The following is an 18425-nucleotide window of genomic DNA, read 5'->3' on the forward strand; positions in this document are numbered from 1 at the left end:
GGCGCTGGCTTTTATCTTGGCCTTGCCGAGCACACGGTTGGACGGTTTCCATGGCGGAACGGAGGCAGAGGGGACGTTGGCAACCCAGGGGCAGCTTCCATCTCCGCAAGAATAAACCATCTTGCCACCCCACAATCTTTCGTACATGGGTCCTTGGATGCTTTCCTTGGGGTCGCATGGAAGAACCCAGTTGCCACCAACTGCGGCGGGAGGCAGGGGTGCAACAGATGCTCCTCCAAGGCTGTCCCTGCTCTCTGAGAGACCGCCTCATGTGTCTGTCATGAATAGAAAGAAAAAAAACCAAGATCATTGTGAAATAATTATAATTTTTCTAGGCATTAAAGTACAGAGGCAAAAATGGCACACACTAAAATCACCTGCAGTCTCAGCATTGTTACCCTTAGGAGTAGATCAGAGAGAGAGAGGAAGGGGGTGGGGAATTTATTTTCAGGTTCTGTAACAGGGTGCAGCCAAGGCAGAGGATTTGTAATGGGGTCCAGAACTTGGTGTCCAGGAAATATTAGGGAAAAAAATATATAGGATGTCCTTACCCCCACAAGTCTGAGCTAGGGGATGGGACACATGGAGCAGGGCCATTGAGAAGAGCTGGGAGGTGATTGGCACCACACCACAGGGCCACAGCCGCCCGGATTTACTATGGCAGCCCAGTAAAGCTGGAAACACTCGGGAATGCTGGCAGCTGTGGCCAATTGTGGGCGGAGTCGGAAAAGGTGCGGCAGAGGGAGATTGGTGCTGGGATTTAAACCCAGGCCCGGCGGCCTTGCAGCATCTTTTTGGGACCACGCAGGGGCTTTTTGGGACCACTCCACTTGGGCAGAAAAGAACCATGGACTTCTATTTCTTTTCTGAGATACGGTACGCCGGACTGGGCAGAGGGGGAAGGAAGGACTGTGCATGTGTGGGTAATCTAAAGGACTTTGGGCTCTCAATGAAGACATTAAGTCATTACTCTTAAGTTTGTATAGTTCTTTAAATCAGTAATCCCTTTTCATTAATCTCTGGCACTGAGAGATATCTTTCCCTGGCAGTGGGAAAGGTGAACCTAGTAGCGGGTGGGGGACCCCTGGGGCACAAGCGCGGGTCCATTCCATAATAGTGTATCATCCCCCTGCAACCCGGGGTCTGCTCTGTAACAGTTTGAGATCAAATCGTAATTCGGGGCTTCTGGACATGCGGTCAGAAGACCGCTGGCAACGTGACCCCACAGTGCTCCTTAGAAATGCAGCATCCTCTTCGTCACAGAGTCACACTCCGGAGAAGGATGCTGAGAAAGCCACACATTTAATAACTGTCCCCAGCCCTTCTTATGGCCACTGAAGACCAAGTGCCACCTCTGTTTCAAACTTTCCCTTAATTCAAGAGGCATGTGTCCCGGATGCGCCACTTCCAGGCAGGAGGGCCCTGGAGCACAGATCGATGCGTTAAAATGTGCGGAGCCAGCTGCTGAGACATTCACCAGCCGCCCTGGGGGACCTGGGTACTCACTCGCATTTCTCATGGGCTGGCTGGGAGCCAGCAGCACGATCTCCAGAGCTGCTGTGTCGTCCTGCACCAGGCCAGGCCCTCAGCCCCCTGCCCGCCTTCTCCTTCCCTAGCTCACAACCAACCCACTATGTCCCGAGGGCCAGTCACAGCCCGAAGAGCTGATGTCACCAGCAGCCAATCAGAGCTCCTCACTGGTGTACGCAGAATTCTGTCAGTCTTACTGAGGTGATGGCCTTCTAAAGAAATACCATCTTTAGAGATGGGGACACTAAGGTCTAGTGAGGAGCAGAGGCCCACCCCCTGGAGGCGGAGCCAGGACTTCCAAGTGTGGCCCCCTGAGCCACCAGAGCCCCACAGGGCCTGGGCAGAGGCTCGCTCCCTGGGGACGGCTCTGGCCCTCCCCCCCACAGCCTTCCCTGGGTGACCTCAAGGTGAGATTCGAATCCCTCAATCCCTGGACTTCAGGGCCCCAAGAGAATGGCAGGATTGGCAGGGTCCCTGGTGGAGGGGTGTTGCTGGGAGCGTCAGCCCCACGCCCTGCCAGGAAGGAATTAGAGGGTCCCGGTGACTGGGCTGCTGCTGCTCATGGGCAGATTAGGAGGAGGAAACACAGGGCCCTTTGTGGAGGGGATGGTTTAGGGAGTCAAGTGACCGCTTAGTACCCACAGGGGCAGTGCCGGCCCCTGAGTGTAGCAGGGACACTGAACCCCAGAGAGTCCCACCAGTCCAGTGGTCAGACCCGTTGGAAGGAGCACCCGACCAGCCTGGAGCTCTGCCTGTGAGTAGAGGTTGCCCAGGCGGGCTGGGCTGGGGCGCTGAGGGCCGCTGGGGTGGATGACTGTCCCAGCACACGTGTATGTGATGCATACACACAGGCAACACAGGTGCAGGTCTGTGGGCGTCTGTGTGTCTGTGCAAAGGCTCTGGGTGGGGAAGAGCTCTGTGTGCGCTAGACAGAGAGAGCGAGCCAGTAGGGCTGCGTCAGAGCAAGTGGGGGAGGGTGGGCATCAATCATGGCTCCTGTAGGTTTTTACTGGGCACCTCCTTTGAGAGCGCAGTAGGAGCTGCCACTTTAAGGAAGGAATAGGCAGTGAACAAGCAGAGAGTCTGCAAAATATAATTTCAAGTATAATGTGACTAAGGGCTGTGTAGAAAAATTGGGCAAGGTGAGAAGACAGAAAGTGTGGGCAGCACTGAGATGCTATTTCCGGGTAGGGGTGGTTGGGGACATTCTTTCTGAAGAGGTCACCTGAAGTGGGGATGAGCCATACAGTCAGATAAGGAAGAGCATCTCCCAGGTAGGAAGATCAGTAGGTGCAAAGGCCCTGGGGCCACCCCTCAGGAAACATCTCTACCAGCCTGGCTCTGTTCTGAGCTCTGGGAACAGGATGGCAGACAAGACTGAGCAAGCTTCTTACCAATTCTTTCCCCAGGGTGGCTTGAGGGAGCTTGGGGAGGGGGCAGAGGACTGGCCCCAGTGTGTGCACTGTTGTCATTGTCCCTGTCATGCAATGCAAGGGCACAGACCTACCTACGTCTTCCCTGCCAAGGCTGTGGGTGGCCTCTGGGTTCACTTCCTACTTCCCCCAGGCAGTCAGACCTGGCAGGGCCGTACAGACCACCTCACCCCCATCTCCATGTCCTGAGGAGGGGCTGAGGTCCAGAGCAGGGCAGAATCCTAGCTAAGGGGACACATGAGCCCCAGACAGACTCTGACCAAGGTTCCCGCTCTCTCCTGCCTCCCCCATCAGTGTCCCTCTCTGTCCACCAGGACCCAGGCCCTCTGCAGCAGCCCAGTCAGTGCCTGACCATGACCGTCACCTACTCAAGCCAAGTGGCTAACGCCCGCTTGGGCTCCTTCTCCCGCCTGCTGCTGTGCTGGCGAGGCAGCATCTACAAGCTGCTCTACGGGGAGTTCCTCATCTTCCTGCTCAGCTACTACGCCATCCGCTGTATTTACAGGTACAGGCAGGCAGAGGGGCTGGGTCCTGGGAGGGCTGCGGCCGGAGCTCGGGACATGAGGAGACCTCCACGCCACCCAGGGGGCCCACGCACCAGAGATGGACAAGGCTTAGCTCAGCCTGTGGCCCAGCCTGGGGGGCTGAGTGCCGGGGTGGAGAGAAAGGGCGGCGGACTGGGAGGGCGCGCCTCGGACACCCATACCTCCAACCCGGGGCGGGTCCTGGAACCCAGGCCTCACCTGGTCCCACGCAGCCAGCCTGCGTTCCTGAATTCCGCCCAGGCTCGTGGGTCCGGAGGGCAATTTTTTTCAATAACAAAGTTTATTTAAACACTAAATATAGGACAGATATCATCTCAGAATATGATATATATATGATAGCATTTTAAATAGAAAAGGCATTAATGACTGAATAGATGGAAAATATCAAATACTTAAAAAGTCTTGAGTTCATAGTGATAGTACTAATCACAAAACACATTGGTTTTCTTGGATTGTTACTAGGGCACTAATGTAGTTTTTTTTCTTATTAGAGTTTTTTTAGAGCTGTTTTAGGTTCACAACGGAATTGAGCAAAAGGCACAGAGTTCCCACATCTCTGGTGCCCCCCCCCCATACACACACAGACCCTCCCCACTCTGGACGACCTGCAGCGCAGTGAGCAGTACATGTTACATGAGATGAGCCCACATGGACACACGTGTCATTATCACCCAAAGTCCACCTGACAGTTTACACAAGGGTTCTGCCTTGGCCTCGCACATTCTGTGGGTTTGGACACACGTGTGACTTGCATCCACCATCACAGGGTTGGGAAAAACGGCTTCGCTGCCCCCCAAACCCTCCATGCTCTGTCTATTCAATCCTCACAACGTACTTCTTTTAAAGACCAAACACCCTTTGTTTCAACCTATTTAAAAAGAACAGCAGCAACTGCCCTTTGGGTCCTTTAAAAGCAGCCCCAGAAAATGGCAGGACCGGCAGGGCCCGTGGTGGACAGGGCACCTAAAAGGGACTCCTTCCTTCCTCCACCTCAGGAAAACCTCCCCGGGGACCCCCTTCAGCCACACAAGTCCTGGGCGGTTCAGGGCCACCAGGGAAGGAGCAGCACCGGGCTCAAGCAGTCCGAGCTGGAGGGGGTAGTAAAAGGGACGGGGAGGCTGTGGGGGGGGCCACACTTCTGCCCCACGCCAGGCTGGACCCCAGGCGGTCTCGGCCATCTCTCGCCTCCCCCACCGCTTCCCCAGGATGGCCCTCACGGAGGAACAGCAGGTGATGTTTGAGAAGCTGACTCTGTATTGCAACAGCTACATCCAGCTCATCCCCATTTCCTTTGTGCTGGGTGAGCTCCCTCTTCGGGGTGTCCGGGTCCCCATGGCTGCTAGGACCGCTAGGAGCTGGCGGGGATGGGGGTGTGGTTGGGTGTGGTCGGGCGTAGGGTGCGTGGTCACGTCAGTGCCTCTCGGGGGTCCAGGGAAACGGGGGACTGCAGCCGGAGGGGCGGACATTGGACTCTAGGAAGGGTTCCTGCTGTGAGCACTCAAGACCTCGGTTCCTGAGGGCAGCGCGGACATCACGGTCCCGGAGCCTCTGCGCAGGCGGAATGGCATGGAGGGGGAGGGGGTCCTCTGCCTGCTTTCTGGGATGGATGGGGGCGGGGTACAGGAGAGGTAATTCGAGACCCTCTGCCTCCACGCGGGGCGCCTCTGATGGCCCTCGCCGCCTCCCTGGGCGCGCCTTCCCAGAGGAATGAGGCTGGACCTGTTCCCGTTAGAAAGAAGAAACCGAGGCGTCGCCCTCGCTAGGCTCTGGCCGCAGCCTGGGCCTTGGCCCCTCGCCCCTCGCCCCGTGCCCTTTCTGCCCAGGTTTCTACGTGACGCTGGTCGTGACCCGCTGGTGGAACCAGTATGAGAACCTACCGTGGCCCGACCGTCTCATGAACCTGGTGTCGGGCTTTGTGGAGGGCAAGGACGAGCAAGGCCGCCTGCTGCGGCGCACGCTCATGCGCTACGCCAACCTGGGCAGCGTGCTCATCCTGCGCAGCGTCAGCGCGGCCGTCTACAAGCGCTTCCCCAGCCCCCAGCACCTGGTGAAAGCAGGTTGGTGGGACCGGAGCTGCAGATGGGAGGAGCCGGGCGCCCCTGGGCTGGGGATTGGGTGGGAGACAAGGGGTCGAGACCTGGGAGCCTGGATTGGCCCGGTGGAGTTAGGAGGTAGGAGTTGAAGGCGGGGCAGGGCCAGGCCAGGCCAAGAAGCTACCCTAGGAGGGTAGGGATTTGAGGTAGGGCTAAGGACCCTTGGGAGGTAAGGGGAGAGCAGGGGTCTCGGAGCGGGGTTGGGCGCCTTGGGAAGCGACGAGGAACTAGAGGCTACCTCTCTCCGCCATTCCCCATCCTGTTCTCCTGTACTCTGTGTTTCCGGGCCTGTGCATCTGTGACCTCGGTCTCTGGCCTTTCCTGACCGGGTCCTGGTTAATAAGATAGACCCCCCCTCAGGTTCTTAGCGCAGAACAGCACATAGTAGGCACTCAGTAATTATTGTTTGAAAGAAGGGGGGATGGTAAAGGAGCTCCCAAAGTCCCTGTGGGCTCCGCAGGGCCTGAATCCCGGGCCCCCTCCTGCGGGTCTCCCCACCCACTGCTTCTTCTCTCTACCCGGCAGGCTTCATGACCCCTGCGGAACACAAGCACTTAGAAAAATTGAGCTTGCCACACAACACGTTCTGGGTGCCCTGGGTATGGTTTGCCAACCTGTCGGTGAGAGCTTGGATCGGAGGTCGAATCCGGGACCCTGTCCTGCTCCAGAGCCTGCTGACGGTGAGCCCAGCACGCAGGTGGGGCTGCTGCGGAGCACGGAGGGCTGTGCCCCAGGTGGAACACGGCTTCCCAGGAAGAGGAGGGTGGAGCTCCTGAGGGTCTTCCTAGAACCTTCCTTGAGATTGTAGGACCTTTTCCAATAGGATTCCACAACCCAGTGTGGCCCCTCCTACAGTCCCCTCCCACCCCCTCCTGAAAATGAGCCTCTGAGAGTCTAGTTCCTTTTTGGTGGACGAAGAGGCTGAGGCTCAGAGAGGTTAAGTGAGCTGCCTGTGACCACACATCTAGGGCTGGACCGTGAGCACCAGACCCCGGTCCCTGGGGAGGAGCCTGGGAAGGCAGGTGCTGGTCAGAACCCCAACCCTCCCTCCTGCCCCCCAGGAGATGAACACCTTGCGTACGCAGTGTGGACAACTGTATGCCTACGACTGGATCAGTGTCCCGCTGGTGTACACACAGGTGAGGACAAGGCTGGAGAAGCTGCCCCTTTGGGGAACTGAGGCTGGGAGGTCCCAGGAAGCAGCCTGTGATGGAAGGACTCACTTAGAGGCTGAGAAAGAGGCTTGCCCTGGGAGTTGGGTCTGCACTGTGCAGGTTCTCTCTAGGGCCCAGTTTGAAGAGTCCAGGCTCCTGCCTGGTGGAGGCCGGGGGATTTTCTCACTTTAAGGAGGAGCTTACAGAGGCCCAGAATCACAAGAGGGTGTGAGTCAGAGAGCAAGGTTTTGTCCCCCAGCCTCCGGAGCTTCCGGACCCCAGGTCCCCACCCAGCCCATTCCCACCACCTCCTTTCCTGCCCAGGTGGTGACCGTGGCGGTGTACAGCTTCTTCCTGGCTTGCCTGATTGGGCGGCAGTTTCTGAACCCAGCTAAGGCCTACCCGGGCCATGAGCTGGACCTCGTGGTCCCCGTCTTCACGTTCCTGCAGTTCTTCTTCTATGCTGGCTGGCTGAAGGTGAGCCTCCCGAGACAGGGCTGGGCTGTGGGTGTGGCCAGAGGGGTCATGGCCAGCCAGGGGAGGAGGGTCCCCAGTGTGGAAGGTGCGCACAGGGTCCTGACCGTGGTGCTCTAGTCTCCCCACCTTTTTACAAAGAAACTGAGCCCCGGAAGGGAGCGAGACCTGCGTGAGGCCCGCGTCTGAGGGCAACGGTTCACCCAGGGTCTGGACCGTAGCAGGCATGAGAGACACCAGGGAAGCTCAGCTGTCCACCCATTCGATGGCAGACCTCCTCAAGAGTGTGATGCCCGCTTATTTGCACAGAATGAGGGGCAGGCCCTGCTGGTGAGGCGGCTTCTCACTGTCCCCAGTCACGCGGTCCCAAATGTGTTCCTTCTACTTAGTAAAACAAAAGCCCTGAAGCTAACTCGCCCCAGCCTCCACCCTTTAGAAGGCAGATGAGTAATGCCTCTCTTTACTCAAGCTGTGCCTGGTCGGGGCATGGCCGTCCCTGTCCCCCACCGCAAGTGGCTTCTCCAAGGATTCCTTCCCATCACATCCAATGCTCTTTATGACGGGAATTCTGAATAACAGTGTTCTCTCCACCTCTTTATCTTTCCATCCGTCTCCCACCCACTCTCCCTCTCTTCACTTATTTTTTGGTGGTGGGGGTATCTCTGTCTCCTCCCTCCCATCTTGCTCCTCTCCATGTTTCTCTCTATCACACACACACACACACACACACACACAGAGCTATTCCCTCTCCCTTTCCCCCAGTTATCTACAGATCAAACCAGACCACACCATTTTGCTGCTTGAAATTCTCCTTTGGTGCCCCGGTGGCTCCCAGGATGTCCCCTGAACCTTAGTGCACGGCACTCGCCCCCACAGCAGGGCTTGCTTGGTCAGGAGACTTCAGAGGATGGTGTCCAGGAATCTGCCTGCCTGTTCTACCCTTTAACGCAGCACAACCCCAGCATTAAGTCTGTTGCATTTGTAATTTATTCATTATGAAATAATGAATAAATGAATGTTTGGACACATGAATGAGTCACAGAATGAATGAATGAATAACTGAACTAATGAATAGAATCATGCCACTGCAGGCAAGATTCAGTGAGGGGAGATAAAGGTGGTGACTAGGCTGAGTATAGCTCTGGGCATTCGGGGGGTGGAGGGGGGCTGGCTCAGAGGAGCCAGAGAGGCCCGGTGTCCCGAAGGGAAAGGCGGTGTGTTTGGGTGCTCACATGTGCACTGGCTGAAGCCTCACATAGTGGCTTTGGAGACAATGGTCAGGCAGGAGGGGCGTCTGGGAGAGGCTTAGGGGGTGGAAATGCCAGGAGCGGAGGTTTAAGGATGAGAAGCAAGGTTGCAAGGGTTCTCCCCGAGGATTTCCAGAGCCTCACCTACCCCCAAGGTGGCAGAGCAGCTCATCAACCCGTTTGGGGAGGATGATGATGACTTTGAGACCAACTGGATTGTCGACAGGAGCTTGCAGGTACGGGGGTGGGAGGAAGCCAGTCCCATGGACCCTCCCCAGACAGGACCTAGGGAGGGTGATGCCCAAACTGGACCCAGGGAGGGGGGCCCTGCAGTTCTGTAGAGGTCTGACCGCAAGTTGCCTCCTCTCTCCCTCCCCCATCAACCATTCACTCACGGGATTCTCACCCCAACTTTTGAGGCTTCAGGTAGGTGTAAGTCTCTCCACTTTGCAAGTAGGGAAACTGAGGTCCAGAAACACAGAAGTGGGCCTCTCCAAGTCGCCTGGCACATTCATGGTCCTGTTTGGGCTGATCTTTCTGTTGGACTTCTGCCTCTGTTTCGGGCACCCAGGTATCCCTGTTGGCCGTGGATGAGATGCACCAGGACCTGCCCCCAATGGAGCAAGACATGTACTGGAATGATCCAGAACCACACCCTCCCTACACCGCCGCTTCTGCCCAGTCTCGCCAACCCTCCTTTTTTGGCTCCACCTTCAATATCAGGTGGGCAGTGCCAGGGAACCACGTGGGTGGAGAGAAAACCCCAAATTCAAGGGCCAGGAACTTAGAATAACCTACTTAGTGTATACTGTGTGCTTACTAAGCACAGGGCACTCTACTAAACTTTTTATATATATTAACTGTTTTTTTCCCTTCCCAGTCACCTTGGTTTGTTATCTCCAGTATTCAGATGATTAATTCCAGTTGCCCAGCCCACCGCCACATAGCCACTAGCACACGTGGGCCAGGCATGTCTGGTTCGCCTGCATGTCTTTCACTCTTACCTTGTACTGCTTCAGGGCTCTTGGGTACCTTTCGTCTAAGTCCCTGTCTCCAGAGATGGAAACTGAGGCCCAGAGAGAGAAGGGACTTACTCGAGATCAGTTGGGATGTCAGGGCCTGGTTTCTGACTTCAGTCCAGAACTGTTTTCTGATAAGCCACGGTGTTTGGGTGGGAGTGGTGGTTGTGGGAGGGGGTCGCCCTGCAAAGGAGGCGGAGTGGCAGGCATGTTCAGCAGGAGGCTGGGTCGTCACACGTACCTTCTGGGTAGACTTTGTGCTACCGAGTAGAGGCCCCGGGCCACCCACAGCAGCCAAACTTTCCCCCACATGGGTCCCATCTCCCTGATTTGCTCAGAATCCCCTTTGAGCTGCTGGGCCACAGTGGGCTGAAGGGCCGCCCTGGAGTGAGAGTGGGAAGCACTTGGGTGCGTGTTGGGGTCCGTACCATCAAGGTTTTCTTCCAAAGCATTAAGCTCTGTTATCTCCTTGTTCCTTTAAGAACCGTATATCCTATTGAGCTCCAATTAGAATTAGCTAGAGTTCCCTAGTTTACATGAACAAGGTTTGGGAAAATGATCAAATGAAGGTTTGCTTAGGTCAGAAACATTTCTGGAGGTTGCCTTCGAGTTCTACGTGGTCTGTACTTCAACAGCTGAAGGTTGGGGAGATGGAGGGGAAGTAACAGAAAATACTATCGAACAGGCCGTGCCTCCGAGGAACCCATGATTTTGTGATGGAGCTCAAACTGTGGACATGCACTACAGGCCCTGGAGGCCTGGGAAAAGAACAGGACATAGAAGAGAAGGCACCATTGGCCACCTTGGAGGTAGCCTTTAGCTGGGCCTGCAGCTGGGCTTTGAAGTGTGGGAAGAATTTGGACAAGGGCAAGGCAGGCCACACTCCAGGGTAGGTAGGCTTTGTCTTGCAGATTAAAGCCCTGGGCTCCCAGGGAGTCAGACTTCTGTCCTTAAGGGTGCTGCTCCCTAGTTGGAACCACAAATTCCTGGCTTGCCCAGGTCCCTCCTGGGCTTCATCCAACCACTGCTACCTGGGCACTAGTAACTCAGATTGCCTCGAGTAAGGGGGTGAAAGGGAAGATGATGAAGAGGAAGCCCTTCTCTGCTAGGGAGTCTGAATGTTAACGTAGGCAAGAGGGAGCCACAGAACAACAGTTTGGTGAGCTAGGCCAGGAGGAATTAATCAGAAGGTACAGGATGGATCAGGAGAGGGGCAAGCTGGGGCATTGTGAAGACCAGTGTGTCATTGACCTTGGGCCAGAGGAAGAGAGAAAGGAGGGAAGGAGAAATAAGGTCTGGCTCAGTCTTTGTTCCCTCTACTCAACCTGCAGTCTCCTGCTTCTTTCCAGTCTGCATAAGGAAGAGATGAAGTTCCAGCCACATCAGGAGGAGGAGGAGGAGGAGGAGGAAGTTGCTCACAATGGCATCATTGGCCGCTTCCTGGGGCTGCAGTCCCATGACCACCAGCCCCCCAGGACAAGCTCAAAGACCAAACTACTGTTGCCCAAGAAAGAAGTCCTTCTGCCTGAGGGCCAGCCCGAGAACCTCAGAGGGGTCAGAAAGAACTCCAGGGACCAGGATGATGGCAAGGCCTGGAGGCTGAAGGGGGAGGAACCCTTTGCGTCCGCTGCCCTGTACGGGAGGTCAGGCTACCACAGTGCCCCACAGACACCTCTCAGCCCCATCCCTATGGTATTCCCACCGGGACAGCCAGCACCCTCAGGTCTTTGCAGGGTCTCCGGTGCGGACAGCACTGTCAAAGGCCAGAGCCTACAGCCCGTGACTCCCGGGACCAGGAAGAGCTTTGACTCGCTCCGGGCGTTTGCTGGGGCCTCAATGGAGCACCTGGAATTGTGTCACAAGAGGAAAACCGTCGAGTTTAACCTGACTGATGCATCAGAAACCCCTGGAAGTCCCCTCAGGGAACCACACACACAGTCAACTAGCAGCATACACACCACGCTCAAAGATCATCATGATCCCTATTGGGCCTTGGAAGATAGGTGTGTCCTCTCCCACCCTGGGATCAGTGCACCCTCTCCTTGGACACCTCCCCACGCTCCCCGGCTTTCCCTGCTGAGCCTACCCTCCTTCCATGATTTCCGTGTTTTCCATGTTTCTGTCACTGCCTGAGGATGCTGGGCCTATGCCCAGCAGTGGCTTGGGACATACACTTGGCCACATAGGCACAGGCCCTAAGGAAGTGTTGGGGGCTTTTGCTCATTTCACCCAAGAGCCTGACATTGCCAGGGAGTCCCTGGGACCTGGGCAAAGGAAGATAAAGCTGCAGGAATGATGCCAGAGGCAGGGCTCCGGGGTCAGGCTCCGATGGGGAGGTCATCACTGGATCTAGCTCAGTGCGGCCGACACAAAATCACGGGGTGGAACTAGGGGCTCTAGAATTTTAGGTAGCCCCCAAATTCTGCTCATTCCCAGGCTTAGCCCGAAGTGTGTATACACGCTCTTCCAAGACCACTCAGTGGCCCTGAGACTCCTGCAGAGGGTGCCGCACCTTGGGGAACTGGCAGATGGGAATGGTGAGGGCGTGCAGGTCCTTTGGGGTATCTTCAGCTTCGGGGACCACAGCAGGTCTTAAACCTGCTCCTCCAGCTTCCTTGGGGTCAATCCAAGCTGTCACGAACCACCAGCTTGTTTTCCTTTATTCCATCTGCTATTCAGCCAACTGTACATCTACCCCACCCCACCCCACCATGGTGAGGGAGGGATGTTTAACTTCCCGTTTCTAGATTCTCCAGCAGCTGCTTGTGGTCAGAACACACAGCTGGGACTGAAAACCCTGGGGGTTTTCAACCCCGAGGGCTGCCACCTCTCCTGCTTCTAGACCTAGACAGAAACCAGTCTGTGGCTCTGCAGTCTCCAGACACTAGTTGCTGCTTTTCACTCTTCAGTGTCTCAAGTTTTGCTCTCCTACTGAAGCTAATTCGGTATTGGAATGAAGTTATCCTCCACACTCATGTGCATTTTCTCGAATTTTCCACAGGGAGGAAGCCCATTCCTAGGCCATTTCCCAGGGGGGAACGCTTCGCCGACCTGGTCCTTCCTGCATGTACACCAGCAGGTCACTGATCCAGTCGTGGCCACAGAGCCGTCCACACTGAGACGTACGTTCCCGTGACAGCCCGGATTAAAGTTAGCTCGGTGGGTACCAACAGGCATGAGTTTCAGGACTTTTGTCATAAAAAAAAAAAAATGGAAGCTGGAACGAACCACTGGACACATGGAATTCAGAACCAGGAGTCTTTCAGTCCTGCCTGCACTCCACACACCAAAGCCTTGGTATCTTTTCCAAACTTAGAAGTTTAGTTTAAAGGATTATTAATAAACTAAGGATTTGCACAAATACAAATTCTCTTATGCGTTTTATTTTAGTTGGCCTGCCAGTCCCTCCCCCAAGAATTTGAAGACAACAGCTGGGTACCAAATTACTTTATTTGAAGGAACGGTACAAATGAAAGACATAAGTGGATGATTGGTAGAAGTTATAGAAAAGGTAAAGGTGACTCCAACATGCACATACTGCTTTGGTGACCAAGGAAGTCACTCCCGTGGCGGTGGGAAGGCAGCCTGAGGCTTAGCTGTCTGCACTGTCTCCCAGAGTGTGCTTGTCAAAGAGATACTCAGCCATGCCAGATCCAGGGGCCCCCAACTTGCGCAAGTTGGTCACGTGGTCTCCCAGCTCTTTGATGGATTTCACCTGCTCATCCAGGTAGTGAGTCTCGATGAAGTCACACAGCTAGAAAAAAAACAGAACGGGGAAGAAAGTTATTGGTAAACTTGCCCAGCCAACTAAGGAAAAATGAGTTCCTCTGTTTACTCCCTGGTTGCAAATACTTACATGAGGATCATTTTTCTCAGTGGCCAGTTTGTGCAAGTCCAGTAGGGACTGATTCACACTTTTTTCCAAGTGCAATGCACACTCCATTGCATTCAGCCCATTCTCCCAGTCATCGCGTTCTGGTTTCTGAAGAGGAGGAAGTCAGGTCAATGCACCTACAGTTTCTACCAAGTAAATAAACCGTGGCAATTCAGTAGGCACCTACTATGTAACCTCTCAACAAAAGGGACATTTAAGTTTTCCTTGGTAAGTTTCCACCCTTGATAAATTTAACACCCTTGCCCTTTACCATTTGCCTATTTTGGCTTAGATGATGGGCATAAGAAGCACACAAGCCAAAGTCTCATCATTTAAAAAAGAAAACTGCTAGTCACCGAGTGATACCTGACACCTGAGGACTGCTTGATAAATCACGTAGCGTGCCAACCCTAGGATCTTCTGCTCACCTTGATATCCTGGAGGAAGATCCGGCCGCCTCGTTGGTTCTGCAGCTTCATCAGTTTCTCAGCATGTTCCCTCTCCTCATGAGATTGGTGAAGAAAATACTTGGCAAAGTTCTTCAAAGCCACATCATCACGGTCAAAGTAGTAAGACTAAGTGGAACAGGAACATATTAGGGGCGGGTTGTGTTCCTGGACTGGTTCCTATTCTCTGATACAAAAACAAAACCCGATACTTAAAATTGCAGCTTACACTAAAGGAACCTTCAGAATATACCACAGGAACTGCCTCCAGTACGAAACACCGTCAGGACCTATATACTGCAAAGTTCTTAAAGCCAATGTCCAGTCTCACTGATGAGGGTGCTGGAGTGTTTATCCTGCACTGTTCGTGCCTTCTCCCCCACTTTCCTGATAAACCCATCAAAGGTGTACTGGTCAGCTTGCGAGCAGAGGGAAGGAGTTCTAAAATGAACCCACTAGGCAAGGCCACAACTGCGAGCAGAGCTAATGTAGATAAAGACGACCAGTAGAAAGCAAAAACTTGATTCCAGTTTTACCCATGTGCTGTGTTCAGTTCCTGAAATGAATGGCAGTCACAGAAACCCAGACCTGTTTTCAAAACCATCTGGAACACGTCTATTCTCGGAAAATTTGCACAATCCTAAAATAACGGAAGGATTTTGGAAAACTGATCCCACCAATTATAGGGAAAAATCCCTTTCCCAGTAATTGGCGGATTTTACCCCAAAACTGACACAACATTCTCAGACACAAAAAGGATCGAGAATTAATTACCCAGGCACTAGGGTGCGTGACTAAGACAACTTCGAGTCCACAGAAGGGGAGATTTCTACAGTGAGGCTGAGAGATAAGCAGAGCTGAGGGGTGGAGACAGCTGCTCGGCAGTGAGCGGCCCACGGGAGATAAAGACACTTTGCACCAGCCCCCAAGGTTGCTATTTGACACCATTACCCAGCAGGCTCCACCATAACCAGGGGGATGGGAGCTGGACCTTTCCACCCCTTAGCTGAGAAAACCGGGGTCCTCAGGGGCACGTGATCAGACTTGGCTGGAGTGGAAGTGCAGAAATCCACCTTCCTAACTGCAGAATTGTACAGTTCCTAAGCGATGCAGGCCCAGGATTTCCAGAAACACGCTCTCCTTAACCATAAAATGGTGCACAGAGCCGGCCCTTGCCTATGAGGAAGCCCTCCCTCCCAGGAGACGGTCGGAAAGGGCAAAGTGCCCGGAATTTCTGCGCAAGACAAGTCTCGAGATACTTGGAACAGCCTTCTCAAGCATTGGGAAGCATTTTCCCAAACGGGTGCACACGGGTTGCACGGGGAAGGAGGGCAGAAGACCCCGACCGCTAGCCACAACCCTCGCCGGATCCCCGAGAGGCTGCACCCGCCCCCTCCCCGCCCTGCCACCCGGGGAGACCTCCCCAGGCCTCACCATGGACAGGTAGACGTAGGAAGCGTAGAGCTCCAGGTTGATCTGGCGGTTGATGGCGGCCTCCGAATCCTGGTGGTAGTTCTGGCGCACCTGCGAGACGGACGTGGTCATGATGGCGGCTGAGGACAGGCGGCTTCGCGGTACTGGAGCGGTGGCGGTGGCGGGGACCTTGGGGGTCTGTGGGAGCTGTGAGGAGGTGGCAGAAGGATGGATCTGGGCAGCTGGCTGAGATGGGGGGGTCGAGCGCCGGGTTCCGTTCAAGCACTGTTGAAGCAGGAAACCACGGCAACTCTCCGCGAAGACTCTGGCGCAGGGGCTAGCCACCCGACTTTTATAGTAGAAGTAGGCGTCACACCTGCCCTGACCAATCACAGCTCCCGCCCGCCGCGTCTACACCCCCCCTCCCTTCTTGGGGGAGCTCGGGCTCCGCCCCGTTGGGGCGATGGGGGTGGGGAGGCCTGAGCCCGTGTGCGCGGGATCACCGCGGCGGGTGGGGTGGTGGCTCTCTATGCTAAGTGCTTGGTGGGGAGGGGTTGCTGATCCAGCTCTGATGCCAGACCCCAGTGGCGTCCAGGGTCCTGGAACCTACGGGAAACTGTCCCTGAGGTCCCTAACGGTATTCTAATTTTGTGGGCCTAGGACCCGTTCGTCAGAGCGGCAGAGCAGCAGTTACCACACCCCGATATTGCAGACTGGGAAAGTGGAAACATGGGCCCTGGGAGGCCGAATGAGTCAGGATGGGCTGGAAAAGACCGAGGCGTGGGGCCTACAGCCATCTGGGATCCGCCCGCCAACTTTTGCAGAAAACAAATATGGCTCCGGGGCCCTGCAGTTTATGCAACAAAGACCGGGAAGGCAGCCTTCCCCGAGGGAGCCAAGGGGGTGAGTGAGCCGCCTGGGTTTCTGAGGAAACCACTGGTGATGTTTAAAACAGAGATCGGAGGTTAGAAAAAAAGAGAAGCGACTTGGATCTGAGAGCCGATGCTGGGTGGCCATTTTGAAATGACCTCTTTTTTCAGGTGCGACAGGCACCCGGGACCCCGAAGGGCAGGTCCAATGTGGGTCCAGTGCATGTGGCTTACAGCTGTGTCCCAAGCTGGTTGTGAATTTGTGAGTGACAGAACTGGAGCTAGGCTGGATCTCCCCAGTCTACTGGCTTTGAGGTTCATTATTCTTAGCCAGGTTCTTCTGTACATAGGTGGGAGACATGTCCAAGGTTCCTTCCACGATGCTCACAAATCTGAAACTGGAAGCTGGACTTACAAACCTAAACAAAAAAAAAAGAAGGGGGAGGATTTTATTCAAATATTAAACCAAGTTGCTGATGGATTTACGGTGCTTGATTCATTTCAAGATGCACGTGTATTACTTTCAGAAAAAATCTACTGGGGAGAGAGCTGCATTAGAGTCAGCAGAAAGATACTGGGAGGACAGATGGTTGCCTTACCCAGTCTGGGATAGTTGATCAGGAAAGGCTTCCCTAAGAAAGTGACCCTTGGGCTAAGTTTGAAGAAAAAGTCCAGGAAAGGAGAAATGGAGAAGGGAGATGCAGGAGGGAATTCCAGGCAGCGAACAGTGGACGCAAAGGGGTGGACATGCCTGGTCTGCCCAGGGTACGTGAAGAGTGTGTGGTCTGGGACAGCAGAGTCACGTTGGAGAATGCTGGGAGGGTCGTGTGCCATAAAAAGGGGTTACATTTTATTCCAGAGAATATGGGGACACTACGGAATTTCTTGCCAGGGAGATACTGCGGGCTTGGTTTTGCTCTCAGATACCTTTGAATCAACCCCAAAACTGCTAGGATGTGAGTACACCTAAACTGTCAAGGGCAGGGCTTTTCTGTATAAACAATGTTTCTGTATAAACATTTTCTACATTTACAGTTAGAAAATGTAATGAGAGGAAATCTTTCATTTATATTGGCACCAAAAGCTGAGAGTACCTAGGAATAAAGTTAACAAGAGATGTGAGGAGAACCCTGAATGTTTACTGCCGGACAGGTAAGAAAGCTTGCATCAGTGAGGAGGCACCGTGTTTCTGGACAGCCAACCCCAGTTCTGCAAAGATGTCGATTCTCCTAAAATACACCTATACATTCAGGGCGGTTTCTATCAAATGAAGTGGTTTTTTTGAAACTTGACAAAATGACTCCAGAGTTCATTGGGAAGAGTAAGTGTGTAAAATAAATGAGAAGCCTTTGAGGGTAGATTTGCTTCCTTGATATTATGAGAAAAACAAGACAAGACAACTAAAGTGCTGTGAGCAGCTGGTTCTGGCAAGGGGCGAGAGCACAGCCGTGCAGGGAAACAGCCCCACCTACATCAAGTGGGACTTGGTTGACGCGAAAGTGGCATTTCAAATTAGGGAAGAAAGAGTGGGTTCCACAAATTATGCCAAAATGATCGACAGTCATGTGGGAGAGAATGACTCACTGGATTTCAAAACATATTTCAGATGGATTACAGATTCAAGCCTTAAAAAAAGCCTGTAAAGTTACTGGAAGAATATACAGAAGATGATCTTAGAATTTGGGGGTAGGGAGTATTCTGAGGCCGGCAAAAGCCATAAATGCACAGTTGGCAGTTTCGGCCATCTAAAAATGAAAAGCTGCAAGGCAAGAGATGCCATGTGCAAAGTTAAAATTCAAGTGGCCAGTTGAGTTGACGGTGTTTGTAGGCCCTACACATAGTAAAGGTGATAACCGTAGCACGTGTTCACACACGTGGGTCATGCCTTTCCGTGCCGCCCCGGCTACTGCAAGCACTGTAAGCTGCCGGAGGGCAGGCGTTGTTTCTGTCTTCATCCTGGGCTCCTGGCACTTTGCAAGGTGCTTGTTGCTCAGTGCCCAGTATTTGTTGAATGAACAGATGCTTGCATGATTGAATGTGGAGGCTGGATTAAGGTCAGGCTGGAGGGCTGGGTACTGGTGGGGAGGCAACAGCCCTACCTCCCATGGAGCAGATCTGAGAGAGGCGGAGAAGTCAGAACAGACGGGATATTGTGGGCGGTGGAGGTGAGGGGTGGGAGGTGGGCAAGAGAGCCCCCAGCTTTCTTGCCTGGGCTGCAGCTGGCATTCACTGAGATGGGGAGCACAGGAGGGAATGCGGTCTCTGGGGAAGGCCTTTGGGGAGGGCCAGCTAGGTTTTGGACTGGAGTTGCCAAGTTTCTGGACGTCC

The 18425-nt window shown here is 54.2% G+C and overlaps 2 protein-coding genes and 1 long non-coding RNA gene across 8 annotated transcripts; 2 read left to right on the forward strand and 1 right to left on the reverse strand.

Annotated features, from left to right (window-relative positions):
* The first annotated feature begins 2152 nt into the window (after positions 1-2152).
* BEST1 (bestrophin 1) lies at positions 2153-12862 on the forward strand. Of its 6 annotated transcripts, none has more exons than XM_037060576.1 (11): positions 2154-2284; positions 3258-3468; positions 4714-4808; positions 5332-5565; positions 6127-6281; positions 6663-6740; positions 7080-7232; positions 8632-8712; positions 9048-9199; positions 10827-11498; positions 12497-12862. In XM_037060576.1, exons 2-11 carry the CDS (start codon positions 3317-3319, stop codon positions 12513-12515), a joined length of 1791 nt encoding a protein of 596 aa, XP_036916471.1. In that variant the 5' UTR covers positions 2154-2284; positions 3258-3316; the 3' UTR covers positions 12516-12862. The 6 variants fall into 6 exon arrangements, with proteins under 6 accessions (XP_036916473.1, XP_036916471.1, XP_036916470.1 ...); XM_037060575.1 differs by having other exon boundaries at positions 3278-3468; XM_037060577.1 differs by having other exon boundaries at positions 2155-2284; positions 3278-3468; positions 10845-11498.
* A 65-nt stretch (positions 12863-12927) lies between these two features.
* Positions 12928-15639, reverse strand: FTH1 (ferritin heavy chain 1; the record flags this gene model as incomplete). The annotated part of the gene is made up of 4 exons (XM_037060603.1): positions 12928-13249; positions 13352-13477; positions 13798-13944; positions 15250-15639. Coding segments are annotated over 4 exons (825 nt in total), but the record flags the coding sequence as incomplete, so codon positions are not given.
* Positions 15640-15642: 3 nt separating this feature from the next.
* LOC118996923 (uncharacterized) lies at positions 15643-16517 on the forward strand. The gene is made up of 2 exons (XR_005068573.1): positions 15643-16131; positions 16269-16517. It is a non-coding gene; the product is annotated as an uncharacterized LOC118996923 (long non-coding RNA).
* The last annotated feature ends 1908 nt before the right edge of the window (positions 16518-18425 follow it).

This window comes from Sturnira hondurensis, unplaced genomic scaffold, assembly GCF_014824575.4.
Source record: "Sturnira hondurensis isolate 20B ecotype Veracruz unplaced genomic scaffold, ASM1482457v3 Scaffold0011880, whole genome shotgun sequence".
Taxonomy (NCBI): Eukaryota; Metazoa; Chordata; class Mammalia; order Chiroptera; family Phyllostomidae; genus Sturnira; species Sturnira hondurensis.